The sequence below is a fragment of the Vicia villosa genome, linkage group LG5 (genome assembly GCF_029867415.1).
Source record: "Vicia villosa cultivar HV-30 ecotype Madison, WI linkage group LG5, Vvil1.0, whole genome shotgun sequence".
Classification (NCBI taxonomy): Eukaryota; Viridiplantae; Streptophyta; class Magnoliopsida; order Fabales; family Fabaceae; genus Vicia; species Vicia villosa.
Genome location: NC_081184.1, coordinates 5,202,211 through 5,218,655, shown reverse-complemented (window position 1 = coordinate 5,218,655; position 16,445 = coordinate 5,202,211). Strand labels below are relative to the sequence as shown.

Below are 16,445 nucleotides of genomic sequence, written 5' to 3'. Positions count from 1 at the left end.
TGAGTGGATATCCGAGTTGATTTGGAAACTATCATTATTGATGGAGAGAGTTCACGGGGATTAGATCGAACAATAGAGCGGTAGCTAATGCGCAATAGAAAGGACTTGACATATTCACAGTGGAAAATCGTGAGAAATAAAAGACTATTCTCCTCCATTTGAATCAACTCAAGATGACGCTTGTGAGTTTTAACCTTACAACCTTTGCCTTGTCAGCCCCTGCGTATGCCTTCTCCAAGATTTTCTATGTTTGCTTCGATGATTCGCAATCACCAACTTTCTCGAAATTATATGTATCAACGCATTGATGGATTAAAAATAGCGCCTTGAAATCTTTTTTCTTTTCTTCCTTATGTGATGCTTGTTGTGCACCTGTTTCACCTTCAACAAGAAGATTCACTTCATTCTTGATCACTTCAAGAACATCTTGGTAGCCAAATAACACCTTCATTTGCTTGCACAATTTTTCGTAATTCTTCGCATCAAGGATGAGTAAGTTTGCATAGGTTCTTTCATTGGAGACACAATTCATGTTGCACACTAGGTGTTTGATAGATCGAACCAGACTCTTGATTTCGAACTCAGGACCTCTGATTAAGTTGGAGGAGATCATTAACCATGTCATCCAAGTACTCTTGGGGTTTAAATTAAATTTATATTGTATTGTATTTATCTTCAGTCTTGAATTGCAAATTCATATGCTTAATACATAACAGTGATTAATTAACTCCACTAAAACTAAACAATAGCCATAATAAATTTCTATGATCTTCCTGTTAATGCTTTAAAACGAGCAATGAATTCATCATAATCAGGAGGCACACGCCATGCATCAGACCACATTGGTACATTCCCTTTTGGCGATAATGTTGTGTCCACAGAAGTTGTCGGTTTCATTTCACTAGAATCCACATTTTTCTCATCAAGTGCTTCAGAATCTATTGTTTTGTTGGAATTGTTGTTAGTATTTTGTTTGAGCTGGTAAGGGGGTGGAATTAGCAAAAAGGATCTTGGTTTCTTGATTTCTTCTTCTACTCTTTGTTTTTGTTCATGATCATCTTCAGAAACACTTCCAAATGAACTTGAACTATCTTTTCTTCCATGATGATGAGGTGATGATGATGTGTCTGTGCTTGTTGTTTCATCATCACTACTATATTGGGCTCTTGCCTTATTTTCTTTCAATGTATTGAATTCATCACTTTCATATTCGTATTCTTCTCCAACAGATTTCTCCTGTAAAAAAGTTTCTCGTTGAATCAGCTCAGTTGATAGTTAGACAGAAATGTCAGACTTCAAGGTATAAGTTAGTTGGATAGAAAATTAATCATAATATGTGTAATCTACTTACATTTGGATCTTTATGAAGAATTTTCTTGAGACCCTTTGCATTCCACTTTATAGAGAATTCTTGAGCTATTTCATATAATAACCTAATCTTCATTTCTCTTGTAGGAGGATCTCTTCTCAATTTCTCAACAAACTAAGAAACAACAATTATTCAAAGAAGCCTTAAAAAACAATAATTATATATTTTCTCAAAAAAAAAATATTACCTCTTTATTTATGTATGGCTCAAGAAAATTCTCATATTTTTCTGTAAATACAGTTCTAAGATCACGCAATTCCGGTATATCAGAAATTCTTGCTGCAGCATATATCAACGACGGTATAGCTTCCTTGCATTCCTCGGGACAATCGCTATATAACAAGATCAACATGATTATCAAGATTTTTTTTCATGTTTGAGAATTGAGACATGATTGAGTGCATGCATGCATGCATATATAGAAAAACACACCTTTGTTGAATTAAATCTTCAAGATGATCTGACACGCATCCGATAAACTTCTCGATAAATTCATAGCATGATAACATTTTTTCCTCAAATAGAAGCCATTCAGTCTGATTCAAATTCAAAAACAAACATAGCATCGAGAATTAAGATTGTTTTGATATTGACATGATGTCCAATACCGACGTATATGTGTTAGTGTGGTGTCTAAGGTGTAAAGAAAAATATTACCCTTTTATATGCATCATAATCACGTCCTCGCCTAAGAAGTTCTGCGATATCATCCTTCGTAAACTTATGAACATATCTTCTCTTATTTTGTATTGTCTCTAACCGCGTCTTTATACACTTCACGTAATATACACTATTATTTTTCCAAAAGTGAAATAAAAAACATAAATAAAAAAAACACCAAGTAACAACTTTTAATAAAAAAAAACTTTGAGAAAAAAAAGGAAGAGAATTAAAGAATTGAAAATTACAACTTATGGTTAGTGTTGAAATATTGTACCATTTTGAATGGAGTTTAGGCTTCCATAGCCACCTTAATATTTGTATCATACTATGAGGAAATCTTGTTGCCTAAGAAGGAAATGGTATTTTTTTTATTGTTGGATATTTTAGAGGCTATGTATTGGTTTAAGGTAAATATAAATGTGTGTGTATATTTTAGAATGATTGAACATAAAGTTAAGGTAAGAATCACTAAAGATGAAACCTCAAAGAAAAGAAATGAAGCTCTCATGAAGAGAAAAACTCAAAACTCCATTAAGAGTAGTTCCTTGATTTTCAAGGAAGAAACAATAGAGGTTAGAGGAAAAAAGGAAGATAATTTAGGAAAGTGTGGAAAAAGAGTCAATATACTTGTTTTGGTCTGTAGCTGTGAACTGGCCTCCAAGTTTCATGACCCTTGACTTGCTCTTTTTTTAATGTTTATTAACACTTTGCTTAGTCACCAAGCAAACTTTGGCTGCTACATATATGGCCATGACACCATGGCCTTGGCCAATGCAAAGTTCAAAAAAAGCCTCTAAACTTTGGGCATGACTAAGTTACATTGTCCTAAGGGAGCATGACTCAACCCTAAAAAAGAAATTGAGTTTCATTTTTAAAGTGTTTTTTAATAGAAAATTGTGTTTTTTTTTCAGTTTTAAAAAAATAGATTTTTTTTTTGTATTTTTAAAAATAGATTTTAGAAAATTGTTTTTCAAAATATTACAAGTTTTTATATTTGTTTTTTTTCTAAATTGAAACATTACTTTTAACATCCTGTCACAAAAATATACATTATTGAAGACCAAAACATAGTCTAAATAGTAATTTTTTTCAAAAAGTGGTATTTCAAAAATGATTTTTATGAAAATCTATTTTAAATAACTTCAAAATTAAGTGATTTTTTGAAACTTTGATATCCAAAAAATGTTTCAATAAAAAGATGAAATATCTAAAATAACTATTCAAATCAAATTTTCATTTGGAGCTTTTATGAAGAAAAAAAATTACACAAAATTATGTAATACTATAAAAATCTTTTTTAAAAAAACCAAAACAAAGGCCCTATATATAATAAATATAAAATGGAGTACTTGGGTTTAAAAAACTCACCATAAGTGCTAATTAGTATCTAAATAAAAACAACAAAAGATGGAAAAAATATCGGAAAGCAAAAAGAGAACAAATCTAAAAACAAAATAACTGAGGAAGAGAAAGAGGAGAAATCACTAGAAAAACTCTCGATCAATTGTGGATTGTCTTGAAAATGCCTTGAAAATCATTTGCAAGAAGAATGCACTATGTTTGGGAGAAACAGAGTGAGTTCCGGTGTTTTGTCAAAATGTATTGGGTTTTGTATGAAACCTTTAAAAGATGATTTTCGACCCTTCTTTGTTTATTTTGGTACAAGTGTCTTGAGAAGTTTTATAAAGAGAGTAGCCTAGAATGGGAAAAGGATGAATTCTTAAGATTGATTGTTCTAAAAATTCGAAGATATTTGTGGGTATCTAAGGAGATTTGAAAACACTTCTAAAAACCTTTGATTTGTGTGACTTATTTATTGAGAGATTGAGAAACATTTAGGTAAAAGATAGGAAATGTTGCTGTGAACTTAAAAGACAATTTTCTTGTAACTCGTCTTGTAATCTCTTGTAACAACACTTAAGAAATGAAGTAGGGAGTTTCTCTTTCTCTCTCTCTCTCTCTCACACTCTCTCTCTCTCTCCTCTGGAGTAGATCAATTTGATCAAACTAGACAAACAATTCTTTTGTGTACTCGTTACTTTATTTTCTTCTTATTCTTGTGGTTTACAAAGTTTAGCAAATTGATTAACTTTTCTTGAGGCCATTTGTTTTGCTTGTCATTTTTCTTTGTCTCACACCTCAACAAAATGGCACAACTGAACTCATGAAAAGGACCATTTTGGAAAGTGTAGGGCGCATGTTGCTCGAAGTTGGGTTAGCCAAGGAGTTTTCAAGGTAAGGTTGTTGGTACAACACCATAATTGATCAACAAATGTTCATCCACAAGAATAAATCTCAAGACACCTATGGAGGTTAGGAGTGGGATGAAGGGCAAAGACCTGTAGATGAAAGAATCAGAAACTATGGTGGAGAAGACTCTGTTTGAGGTGGAGAATTTTACTAAGGAGACTATAGATGAGGAGGAAGTTAGGCTCCTGGTTCTAGTTTTGTGAGGGGGAAATTGATTATCATTTGACTCGTGATAAGATAAAAAGAGAAACTGTACCACCTCCGAGATATAATTATATTGACCTTATTTAATATGTTTTGAATATGGCGGGAGGGTTTCCAGACTTAGAACCAAAGACCATTAAGTACACATTTGAAATTGAACGGATTCAAAGATAGTTCAAGGGAGTAAATGATGAGATAGATTCCCTAATGAAGAATCATGCTTGCTAGCTTATGAGACAACCTAAGAAATAAAGGATGATTGGACACAAGTTCCTAGATCAAGAATTAAGCATTTCTTGGACTTGGTAAGTTTGTTGAATAATGATTAAAATTTTGGTGAAAGCAACTTGGTGGCTGATGGGTAAATTTCCATTATCATTGATTTTAGAGTCAATGTGAAAATGTGTTGTGTTTGGAATAAACTATTGCATTTGGGAAACGCAACGCTTTTGGGAAATGCAGTGTGTTCCTGCATTTGCAAAATGCATCGTGTTTCAAGGAAGTTTAATGTGTTTCTCCTGAAACCTTTAAAAGGCATTTTCAACTATTTTTTGGTACGACTGACATATAAAATATCATTGGGGAGTTTTCTAAAGAAAGAAACTTAGAGACGAAAAGGGCCAGATTCTTAGGATTCATTGTTCTAAGAATATGAAGGTCTTTAGGAAAATCACAAGGTTAGTGAAAATTGAGTAGTTGAGTGTGGAGAGAGAGAGAGAGAGAGAGAGAGAGAGAGAGAGAGAGAGATATAGAGAATATAATTAAGGGTGAAAATGTGCATACAGTATTCTCCTTACTAAACATTAATACATCAAAGGTATATTTACACAAGTACAATTGATTGGGATACAAGCAACTAACTTAAGAAATAGAAAAACTAAAATGTCTATGTGTAACTCAGGTACAGTTTTCTGATACACAGTTATAGGTATTTTAAAAATAATTCTCAACATAGTATTTGGTTACCAAAATACAATACTCGGGTACAACTGATCTAAACAAGACAAATTAATACAGTGATAACCTGGTTACCAAAATGCAGTACCCGGTTACAACACTTGAATTATGTGATTTTTACAACAATGCTAGTTAAATATTTAAAAAAAAAAATTAAGAAATCGGATATCCTCTATGCATAATTGCAAACACTGATCCTTCGAGTTGAGTATGACCACAATGACTCAGGACCTCTGGTTAAGCTGGAAGAGATCCCTTACCATCTCATTCAAGTGCTCTTCGGTTTAAATTAAATTTATATTGTATTGTATTTATCTTCTAGTCTTAAAATACAAACTCATATGTTGAATACATAATAGTGATTAATAAACTCCACTAGCCATAATAAATTTCTATGATCTTCCTGTTAAAGCTTTAAAACGAGCAATGAATTCATCATAATCAGGAGGCACACGCCATGCACCAGACCACATTGGTACATTCCCTTTTGACGATGATGTTGTGTCCCCAGAAGTTGTCGGTGTCATTTCACTAGAATCCACATTTTTCTCATCAAGTGCTTCAGAATCCATTGTTTTGTTGGAATTGTTGTTAGTATTTTGTTTGAGCTGGTAAGGGGGTGGAATTAGCAAAAAGGATCTTGGTTTCTTGATTTCTTCTTCTACTTTTTGTTTTTGTTCATGATCATCTTCAGAAACACTTCCAAATGAACTTGAACTAGATTTTCTTCCATGATGATGAGGTGATGATGATGTGTCTGTGCTTGTTGTTTCATCATCACTACTATATTGCTCTCTTGCCTCATTTTCTTTCGATGTATATTCGCATTCTTCTCCACCAGATTTCTCCTGTAAAAAAGTTTTTTGTTAAATCAGCTCAGTTGATAGTAAGGCAGGAATGTCCTAGTGCAAGGTATAGGTGAGTTGGATAGAAAATTAATCATAATGTATAATCTACTTACATTTGGATCTTTGTGAAGAATTTTCTTGAGACCCTTTGCATTCCACTTTATAGAGAATTCTTGAGCTATATCATATAATAACCTAATCTTCATTTCTCTTGTAGGAGGATCTCTTCTCAACTTGTCAACAAACTAAGGAACAAAAATTATTTAAACAAGCCTTAAAAAACAATAATTATATATTTTCTCAAAAAAAAAAATTACCTCTTTATTTATGTATGGTTCAAGAGAATTCTCATATTTTTCTGTAAAGACAGTTCTAAGATCACGCAATTCTGGTAAATCGGAAATTCTTGCTGCAGCATATATCAATGACGGTATAGCTTCCTTGCATTCCTCAGGACAATCACTATATAACAATATTGCAATTTTTCATGTTTGAGAATTGAGACATGATTGAGTGCATGCATGCATGCGTATATAGAAAAACACACCTTTGTTGAATTAAATCTTCAAGATGATCTGATACGCATCCGATAAACTTCTCGATAAATTCATAGCATGATAACATTTTTTCCTCAAATAGAAGCCATTCAGCCTGTTTCAAATTCAAAAACAAACATAGCATCGAGAATTAAGATTGTTTTGATATTGACATTTGCACATGTTGATGTCCAATACCGACTTATAGTGTCGTGTCTAAGAAGGTGTAAAGAAAAATATTACCCTTTTATATGCATCATAATCACGTCCTCGCCTAAGAAGTTCTGCGATATCATCCTTCGTAAACTTATGAACATATCTTCTCTTCTTTTGTATTGTCTCTAACCGCGTCTTTATACACTTTACGTAATATACACTATTATTTTTCCAAAAGTGAAATAAAAAAACATAAATCAGAAAAACACCAAGTAACAATTTAATAAAAAAAACTTTGAGAAAAAAAGGGAAGAGAATTAAAGAATTGAAAATTACAACTTATGGTTAGTGTTGAAATATTGTACCATTTTGAATGGAGTTTAGGCTTCAAGAACCACCTTAATATTTGTATCATACTATGAAGAAATCTTGTTGCCTAAGAAGGAAAATGGTTTTTTTTTTATTGTTGGATATTTTAGAGGCTATGTATTGGTTTAAGGTAAATATAAATGTGTGTGTATTTTTTAGAATGATTGAACATAAAGTTAAGGTAAGAATCACTAATGATGAAACCTCGAAGAAAAGAAATGAAGCTCTCATGAAGAGAAAAACTCAAAACTCCATTAAGAGTAGTTCCTTGATTTTCAAGGAAGAAACAATAGAGGTTAGAGGGAAAAAGGAAGATAATGATTTTATGAAAAGTGGTATTTCAAAAATGGTAATCTATTTTCAAAAAGTGGTATTTCAAAAATGATTTTATGAAAATCTATTTTAAATAACTTCAAAATTAAGTGATTTTTTGAAACTTTTGATGTGAATTCAATGCCAAGAACAAAGTATAAAACAAGGAAGAAGAGGAACACAAGAATTGGTTATAACTGCTATTCTTTTACTTTCTCTTAAAACAAGATTACAAGTTTACAAGAATAACAAATAACCTCTCTCACCCTAAATTAGGATTTGCAGCTTAGCAATGATGAGAGACTAGTATGCTATTTATAATAAGACCTAACATACTAACTAATGGGCTTTTTCAGCAAGGCCCATTACACAAGCCAACTTAATAAACAAGCTAACTTAACAAATTAGGGTTTAAACACTGAAACCTAATTTAACATGCTAACAACTCTAGCATCTTCGATATCTGCATGCTAGACCCATCTTCGACTACAGCATGCACACTTCGACACCAGCATGTGAACAATCCTTCGACTTCATGCTTAACTCTGTCGAACCAAGAAGCTACCCTTCGACAATACTAGAGTTCGATCCAATATCTCACAACTTTGATATCCAAAAAATGTTTCAATAAAAAGATGAAATATCTAAAATAACTATTCAAATCAAATTTTTATTTGGAGCTTTTATGAAGAAAAAAAATTACACAAAATTATATAACACTATAAAAATCTTTTTAAAAAAAACCAAAACAAAGGCCCTATATATAATAAATATAAAATGGAGTACTTGGGTTTAAAAAACTCACCATAAGTGCTAATTAGTATCTAAATAAAAACAACAAAAGATGAAAAAAAAATATCGGAAAGCAAAAAGAGAACAAATCTAAAAACAAAATAACTGAGGAAGAGAAAGAGGAGAAATCACTAGAAAAACTCTCGATCAATTGTGGATTGTCTTGAAAATGCCTTGAAAATTATTTGCAAGAAGAATGCACTATGTTTGGGAGAAACAAAGTGAGTTCCGGTGTTTTGTCAAAATGTATTGGGTTTCGTATGAAACCTTTAAAAGAAGATTTTCGACCCTTCTTTGTTTATTTTGGTACAAGTGTCTTGAGAAGTTTTATAAAGAGAGTAGCCTGGAATGGGAAAAGGATGAATTCTTAAGATTGATTGTTCTAAAAATTCGAAGATATTTGTGGGTATCTAAGGAGATTTGAAAACACTTCTAAAAACCTTTGATTTGTGTGACTTATTTATTGAGAGATTGAGAAACATTTAGGTAAAAGATAGGAAATGTTGTTGTGAACTTAAAAGACAATTTTCTTGTAACTCGTCTCGTAATCTCTTGTAACAACACTTAAGTAATGAAGTAGGGAGTTTCTCTCTCTCTCTCTCTCTCTCTCTCTCTCTCTCTCTCTCTCTCTCTCTCTCTCCTCTGGAGTAGATCAATTTGATCAAACTAGACAAACAATTCTTTTGTGTACTCGTTACTTTATTTTCTTCTTATTCTTGTGGTTTACAAAGTTTAGCAAATTGATTAATTTTTCTTGAGGCCATTTGTTTTGCTTGTCATTTTTCTTTGTCTCACACCTCAACAAAATGGCCCAACTGAACTCATGAAAAGGACCATTTTGGAAAGTGTAGGGCGCATGTTGCTCGAAGTTGGGTTAGCCAAGGAGTTTCCAAGGTAAGGTTGTTGGTACAACACCATAATTGATCAACAAATGTTCATCCACAAGAATAAATTTCAAGACACCTATGGAGGTTAGGAGTGGGATGAAGGGCAAAGACCTGTAGATGAAAGAATCAGAAACTATGGTGAAGAAGACTCTGTTTGAGGTGGAGAATTTTACTAAGGAGACTATAGATGAGGAGGAAGTTAGGCTCCTGGTTCTAGTTTTGTGAGGGGGAAATTGATTATCATTTGACTCGTGATAAGATAAAAAGACAAATTGTACCACCTCTGAGATACAATTATATTGACCTTATTTAATATGTTTTGAATATGGCGGGAGGGTTTCCAGACTTATAACCAAAGACCATTAAGTACACATTTGAAATTGAACGGATTCAAAGATAGTTCAAGGGAGTAAATGATGAGATAGATTCCCTAATGAAGAATCATGCTTGCTAGCTTATGAGACAACCTAAGAAATAATGTATGATTGGACGCAAGTTCCTAGATCAAGAATTAAGCATTTCTTGGACTTGATAAGTTTTGTTGAATAATGATTAAAATTTTGGAGAAAGCAACTTGGTGGCTGATGGGTAAATTTCCATTATCATTGATTTTAGAGTCAATGTGAAAATGTGTTGTGTTTGGAATAAACTATTGCATTTGGGAAACGCAACGCTTTTGGGAAATGCAGTGTGTTCCTGCATTTGTCAAAATGCATCCTGTTTCAAGGAAGTTTAATGTGTTTCTCCTGAAACCTTTAAAAGGCACTTTCAACTATTTTTTGGTACGACTGACATATAAAATATCATTAGGGAGTTTTCTAAAGAAAGAAACTTAGAGACGAAAAGGGCCAGATTCTTAGGATTCATTGTTCTAAGAATATGAAGGTCTTTGGGAAAATCTAAGGTGATCGGAAAACACGTTTTAACACATTGGGTTTGTGTGATTCGTATGTTGAAAAGGTAGAGAGATTGAAAAACACTTGGGTAAAAAATAAAAGATGTTCTTGTGAACTTTGAATGTTATTTTATCGTAACTCATCTAGTAATTTTTTGTAACAACTCTTGAAGTATAACAAATTAAAAAATGGTCTCTCTCCCCCAGAGTAAATTAATTTGATCGAACTAGGTAAACAAATTATGTAACTGTACTCCTCACTTTATTTTTACTTTTTGTATTCTTGTGTGTATGCTTACACTAACTGCCTTATTGATTTTGCTTATGGTGGTTTATTTTGGTTGCCATTATTCTTTGTCCCCAAACATCAAAAGGTTTCGGTGTTGTTGATATTATCATATTTCACAACACCAACCTAATCACAATAAGAACCAAGAAAGTTAATCCCTTAAAAAACAACTAACGATGGAGACACAAAATAAGATCTTTCAGCCGCTCAGAGAAAGATGATTCACTAATCCTTGATTGTGCCTCATCTCCACCATCACTCCATGGGAAATGGAAGAGAGTGTGACAAATATCAAGAAGAAAGTTCACACCGAAGGCTATACGAGTAGTTTCTGAGGAGATTGTAAGTAAATTCTTTTGTCAAGTATATTAATTGTAGGTTACTTTAATTTGGTAATGAATTTTTATTTTTGTTGTAGGATTCATTGATAGAAAAATCCAGTAAAGGTGCCTTTAATCCATAAGCACACCATAATATATTAGTAGAATCGATTAGAACAAAGAAACATGATGGGCTTGTCTGTGGTGTTGAATAGGACGCCGGTCTGAGACAAAATTTTGGATCATCTTCAAGGAATTAAGAAATTTGAAGAAAATTTTGAAAGGGAGTGAGTATATAACATGGTGTAATTTTAATGTATAAGTTTTGTTTTGGAACTTCTGTTTTTTGTCTACTTAAAATCATGTGTTGTGTGTTGTTGTTGTTTATGGTCTTAAAATGATATGTTGTATGTTGTTATTGTTTTTAAAATCATATGGTGAAGTTTAATAAGATGGTTATGGGGAAGGGGAGAAGGGGATAGAGACATGTCAGGAAAGGAATTAGAAGTTGCAGCAAAGGGTGATAAGGACATATCTAGGGAGGCATTTGGATTGTCATGTGTAGAGGGAGAAAGACAATGGTAATTAGGGTTATTTTTTTTGGATAAAGGTGAACAGTAGGTACAACATGTATGTCATCTAAGATGTGGTCAGGATTAATAGGTGGGGATGCAGTGGGGTCAACTTGTGTAGTCTTGTGGAGAGGGAAAGATGACTCATAAAAAATAACATTTCTAGAAAGGAAAATAACATGAGTCGAAAAATCATATAAGATGAATTATTTAACTCTTTCTTTTTAACCTAGAAACACAGACTTTCTTCCTCTTAAATCAAACTTGTTTCTATGGGCTTGTGTAGAAGTGGCATAACACGGGAAACCAAACACCTTTAAGTGCATATATGAGGGGGAGTTTTGAAAAGAAGTTCATAGGGGTTGTTAGATTTTAAGAGAGGTGAGGGTAACCTATTTATGATATGAATAGCATGTTGAACACAGTAATTCCATATGGATAGGGGGTATTGGAATGGAAATGGAGGGATATAGCAACATTTAGAATGTGATGGTGTTTTCTTTCCACTACACCATTGTGTTGTGGAGTTTCAGGATAAAATTTATGATGGAGGATACCTTTGGATAAAAAGAAAGGGGTTAGAGTTAAAAACTCAATGCCATTGTCATATCTCAAGCATTTTAGTGTAATATTAAATTGGTTTTTAATATAGGAAACAAAGTTAATGAGGCTAAGTTTAGTTTGATCTTTTGTTTTTAGGAAAATGACCCAAGTGTATCTACTAAATTCATCCCCTAAAGTTAAAAAAAAAAATTGGCCTAAAAGGGAAACTGTAGAGTAAGGGCCCCATAAGTCAGCATGTAACAATTGAAAGGGTGAAATAGTATGAATATTGCTAGAAAGAAATGAAAATCTTTTTTGTTTGGCATTATGACAAGAGTCACATAATGACAATGTAGGTTTACAATTAATGAAAGGAAATAGTTTAGAAACAGCTTTTAATCCTACATCAGAGATATGCCCTTACTTGGAGTACCACAATTCATATGAATTACAATCAGTGGAATTACAAATAGATGTATGCTTAGTGGATTCAAGGATGTAAAGACCTTTGTGAAGGTTAGCTATACCAACCAGTGTCTTGGAGGTGTTCTGCAAAATATGGAAGGTATTAGCAAAAAAAAGACAAATGACAATTAAGTTCATTAATAAGTTTGGCTATACAAATAAGGTTGACATTTAAGCTAGGGGTTTAAAGAACATTATCCATTATAAGGGAGGGAGTGAGAACAATGCCGCCAGATATGGAATCAGTGATGTGTGTGCCATTAGGTAAGGTGATATGGATAGGTGTAGTGTGATGTTATGGTGTGTGATAAAGGAATCAAGGTGGTATATGATGTGGTCTGTGACACCTGTGTCAAGAATCCAAGGGATTGAGTGATGACCAATTTCAAGAGAATAGTTGGTATGCATAGCCAAAGGTGTGCTGGTGATGGAATTAGTGGTAGAGGTGGTTCTTGACTGTTGAAGAAGCTATAAAATGTTGTTATATTGCTCTTGCGTGAAACCAGACCCAGTATTTGTTGAACTGGCTAAAGGAGGGTCAGAAACATTGTTAATAGAAGGACTTGATCTTGGCTTGTTCTTGAAATCAGGGGTAATCATGCTTGACAAAGCAGGTTTCAACCATGTGATTAGTGCAACCACAATGTGTGCAGACTCTGTTAGGTTTTGAGGAAGGGGGTTTGCCTTTGGATTGAAGATTCTAATGCCTGTTACCATTGTTGGATTAAGTATAATTGATTTGAGAAATAGCAGTAGGGGCAATAGTATCATAAGAAGACAAATCAAGATAAGAGAGAGAGGGTTGAGTTCACGTTCTTGTTGAATCACAATAGAAAAGGCACGGCCAATGTCTGGAAGGGGTGTCATCATCATGATCTGGGAGTTGGATGATGAAAACTTTTCATTCAAACCCTTCAAGAATCGGATAACATAATCTTCATCACGATTCTTCTTGATAGAAGCAAGGGCTCCACATGAACACGGAATGGAACAAGAACAAGATAAAATTGGACAATAAGACTCCAATTCATCCTAATAAACCTTTAATTGAGTGAAATAATCAGAGACAGATAGAGTACCTTGTCAGAATTTGTTTACATCTTCTTAAATGTCGGAGATACGAAAGATACCTCGCTGAAAAAATTGCGTGCAGAGATCCGTCCAAACGCCAGAAACACTTTGGATCCAAATAACGGATCTGGCGATGGATTCAGAGATGGTATGAAATAACCACGCGGGAACCATGGTGTTGCATCTTGTTCGGGGTGCGCTGAAAGGATCGTTAGGCAAGAGTTTGGGCAACAATCCATCGATGAATTGGTGTTTGTTCTTGGAGATGAGATTGATTTCTATAGATCTTGACCATGTATGATAATTCTTGGCATCAAGAAGAGGAGTAACCAAGATGAGAGCTGAATTCTCATTTGGGTGAAAATAATAGGGATTTGCAGAGTTGGTTGCAAAACTAGAGTAAGGCGCACCAGCCATTGTCGAATGAGAAGAGAAAAATGAAAGGTGAAGCAGAAAAACAATGGATATCGTAGCATATAGCTCGTGATACCATGTTGTGGTGAAACACAGTGAAAACTCATGAAGGAAAATCTCTTCATCTTATTGATATTTTGCTGAAATCCTCATTACATGAAAAGGAAGAATAAGTGTAATATATACTTCTTACAAAGCGAAAGGAAATTTACAGTGGTGGTAAAACAGTAAAAATAGATAAACTAACTAACACCATAATAGGAAAGTGGGCCTTTAGATCAAAGAAGCTCAATAGCATAGATAGAAGGCCCAATATAGTTAACAAAATACATCAATTCCAAATTCTTCCTCCTCCGTCTTATACAAAGTGTTTTATTTAAGCAATCTGCGATTCTTAATAAAATAATTAGATATGTTGATTTTAATAATAAAATTAATTTTATTTACTATAATACTCCTATTAATTATAGTTAATAGAGCAGTTGAATAAAATAAAAATTAATAAATAAAAATATAGTCCATTAACATTAATATTATAAAAGGATAAATTTTTTGAAACAGAAAAAAATACTGATTAAACATTTTTATAAGACGGATGGAGTAGTAGTTCAAAATCCAAACATTATAATTTTTTTCCAAATATAGTATATCCCTATTTCCTAAATATATTATATTTCAAAATGAAATATTAATCCATAATATATGTAAGAGATTAATAATATCTCATATTAAGTTTGTAACTTTTAATTTAACTATAATTAATTGAATATTATTATCAAAATCCGAGCTCTTGATAATTACAATAATGTGTATGAGTTTTTAAGAGTTATTATCACTTCATTTTTAAATAAAATGAAAAAATATGATGATGTGGAAAAGAAAGAAAATAACATGTCTCTGGAAATATGAAACATCTACATTAATCCTCATACATTCCTTTTGAACAAATATCACATGGTGTGCCTCCATAAGTACATACACTAATTTGTTCCCTTCAATTACCACATAATTTGATACCTATGTCCTAATACAACAATCACCATACACACCTCAACATTCCAATGAGAAAATGGAAGAAATAATTGTCTTGTTGAAGAAACTCTCTTCTCACTAATCTCCCCAAGTTAAGATTTCTAGGAAGCAAGTTTCCATAATAGAGAATTGTTGTGAGAGTTGAAGTAGGTTCACACACTAGTGCCTTTGCAAGCTTCATCAATGAAGTTAACATTAGTGGCATTAGAATCTGCAAAAGAAACCAATCATATGAAACATGAAAAACATGCATATATATGCACCAAATCAATGAGAGTGAAGTAGCATATATACATACCATGGTTATAATCTTAGAATTGACTTATTGATAAGTTGGTGATGAACAAGTGAATATTTTGGTTATGTATAGAAGAAGAGAAAGACAAGAAAAAGTGATTTGTGAGCTAGCTGTCTTTTGTAATGGATGATGAAAAATGCTTAATGAAGTTCAGATGAGAGGAAACACCTACACATATATACAAACTATGAAATAATTGATTTCCAACCATTGGGCCTTATTATAGCTGCAGCATCGGGCTTATCGAAGTGAATTAAGAAATATTCCTTGTCAAAACAAGAATCAAAATGTATTTCTTTAAAATATAAGTTTCAGGTGTTCAAAAACCGTTGAACCGAACCAAAACTAATCGAATCAGAACCGAACTAAAACTAATAGAATCAAAATTGAATAAAGAAAAATATTAAAAACAAATTTAAAATTATTTATTAAAAAACATTGATAAAAGTATAAGGGTTTAGATATTTAACAAATTATTCAGCTTGAAAACACTTTTTTATAACGTTTTAGTACGGTTCAGAATTTTGAACTGATAAATCAAATTAATAATTTTGATCTGATTCTATTATGAGGAAATTAAAACGATTTGATTTAGTTCGGATGATTTTTATTATGGTTTGTTTCGATTCAGTTTAATTTTTGGATCAAATTATACTATGAAAATTTTTATCTTTGGGGATCATCAAAATTAGGACTCCAAAGACAAAACAGACTTCAGAACTCAAACAAAGTTTATAAAAATATTTAAAAATTACCTGTTAAAAATACTCTCACGTAAAAAAAATGAAAGTTGACTTTACGATTTCTCGTGTGTGAATCAATTTAAAAAATATATATGATCGGAAAGTATGATCAAGCAACCTAAATGTAGAGATTATTTATAGAGTAGTTGATAAATATTTAAAATTTGTAAGATGGTAATAAAGAAAAAAGTTAAAATAGATGATTGAGTATATAAATTTTGAAAGTTGTTCCAAGATATAGAGTTGAAGGGAGAGGAAAAGAAGAATGAAATTAGTCTATTTTTGGCCACTTGTTTGTGGCTAACCAACAGCAGTAAAAATGGTATTGTACTTTGGCTGTACTTTTAGATTATAATAGTAAAAAGTTTAATTGGTTTACTAACATTTTTAAACTCCAAGGTTGAACTTCTGCTACCACGTGAGAAAACTGTGGGTGTGTGTACATGAAGTCAAAAAGCTA

The 16,445-nt window shown here is 32.5% G+C and overlaps 2 protein-coding genes and 1 long non-coding RNA gene across 5 annotated transcripts; all 3 read right to left on the bottom strand.

The window, feature by feature from the left end:
• Nucleotides 1-421: 421 nt before the first annotated feature.
• Nucleotides 422-2,404, bottom strand: LOC131601223 (uncharacterized). Its single transcript, XM_058872997.1, has 6 exons — nt 2,307-2,404; nt 2,027-2,159; nt 1,802-1,905; nt 1,557-1,701; nt 1,352-1,483; nt 422-1,236 (listed from the first exon to the last, which is right to left on the bottom strand). The coding sequence occupies exons 1-6, from the start codon at nt 2,354-2,356 to the stop codon at nt 763-765; spliced, it is 1,038 nt and encodes a 345-aa protein (XP_058728980.1). The 5' UTR covers nt 2,357-2,404; the 3' UTR covers nt 422-762.
• Nucleotides 2,405-5,536: 3,132 nt separating this feature from the next.
• LOC131604082 (uncharacterized) lies at nt 5,537-13,144 on the bottom strand. Its single transcript, XM_058876575.1, has 6 exons — nt 12,936-13,144; nt 7,071-7,203; nt 6,839-6,942; nt 6,609-6,753; nt 6,405-6,536; nt 5,537-6,291 (listed from the first exon to the last, which is right to left on the bottom strand). The coding sequence occupies exons 1-6, from the start codon at nt 13,142-13,144 to the stop codon at nt 5,836-5,838; spliced, it is 1,179 nt and encodes a 392-aa protein (XP_058732558.1). The 3' UTR covers nt 5,537-5,835.
• A 1,637-nt stretch (nt 13,145-14,781) lies between these two features.
• LOC131606171 (uncharacterized) lies at nt 14,782-16,221 on the bottom strand. Of its 3 annotated transcripts, none has more exons than XR_009284751.1 (3): nt 15,998-16,221; nt 15,243-15,508; nt 14,782-15,155 (listed from the first exon to the last, which is right to left on the bottom strand). It is a non-coding gene; the product is annotated as an uncharacterized LOC131606171 (long non-coding RNA). The 3 variants fall into 3 exon arrangements; XR_009284750.1 differs by having other exon boundaries at nt 15,243-15,410; nt 15,998-16,204; XR_009284749.1 differs by lacking the exon at nt 15,998-16,221 and having other exon boundaries at nt 15,243-15,991.
• Between the last annotated feature and the right edge of the window lie 224 nt (nt 16,222-16,445).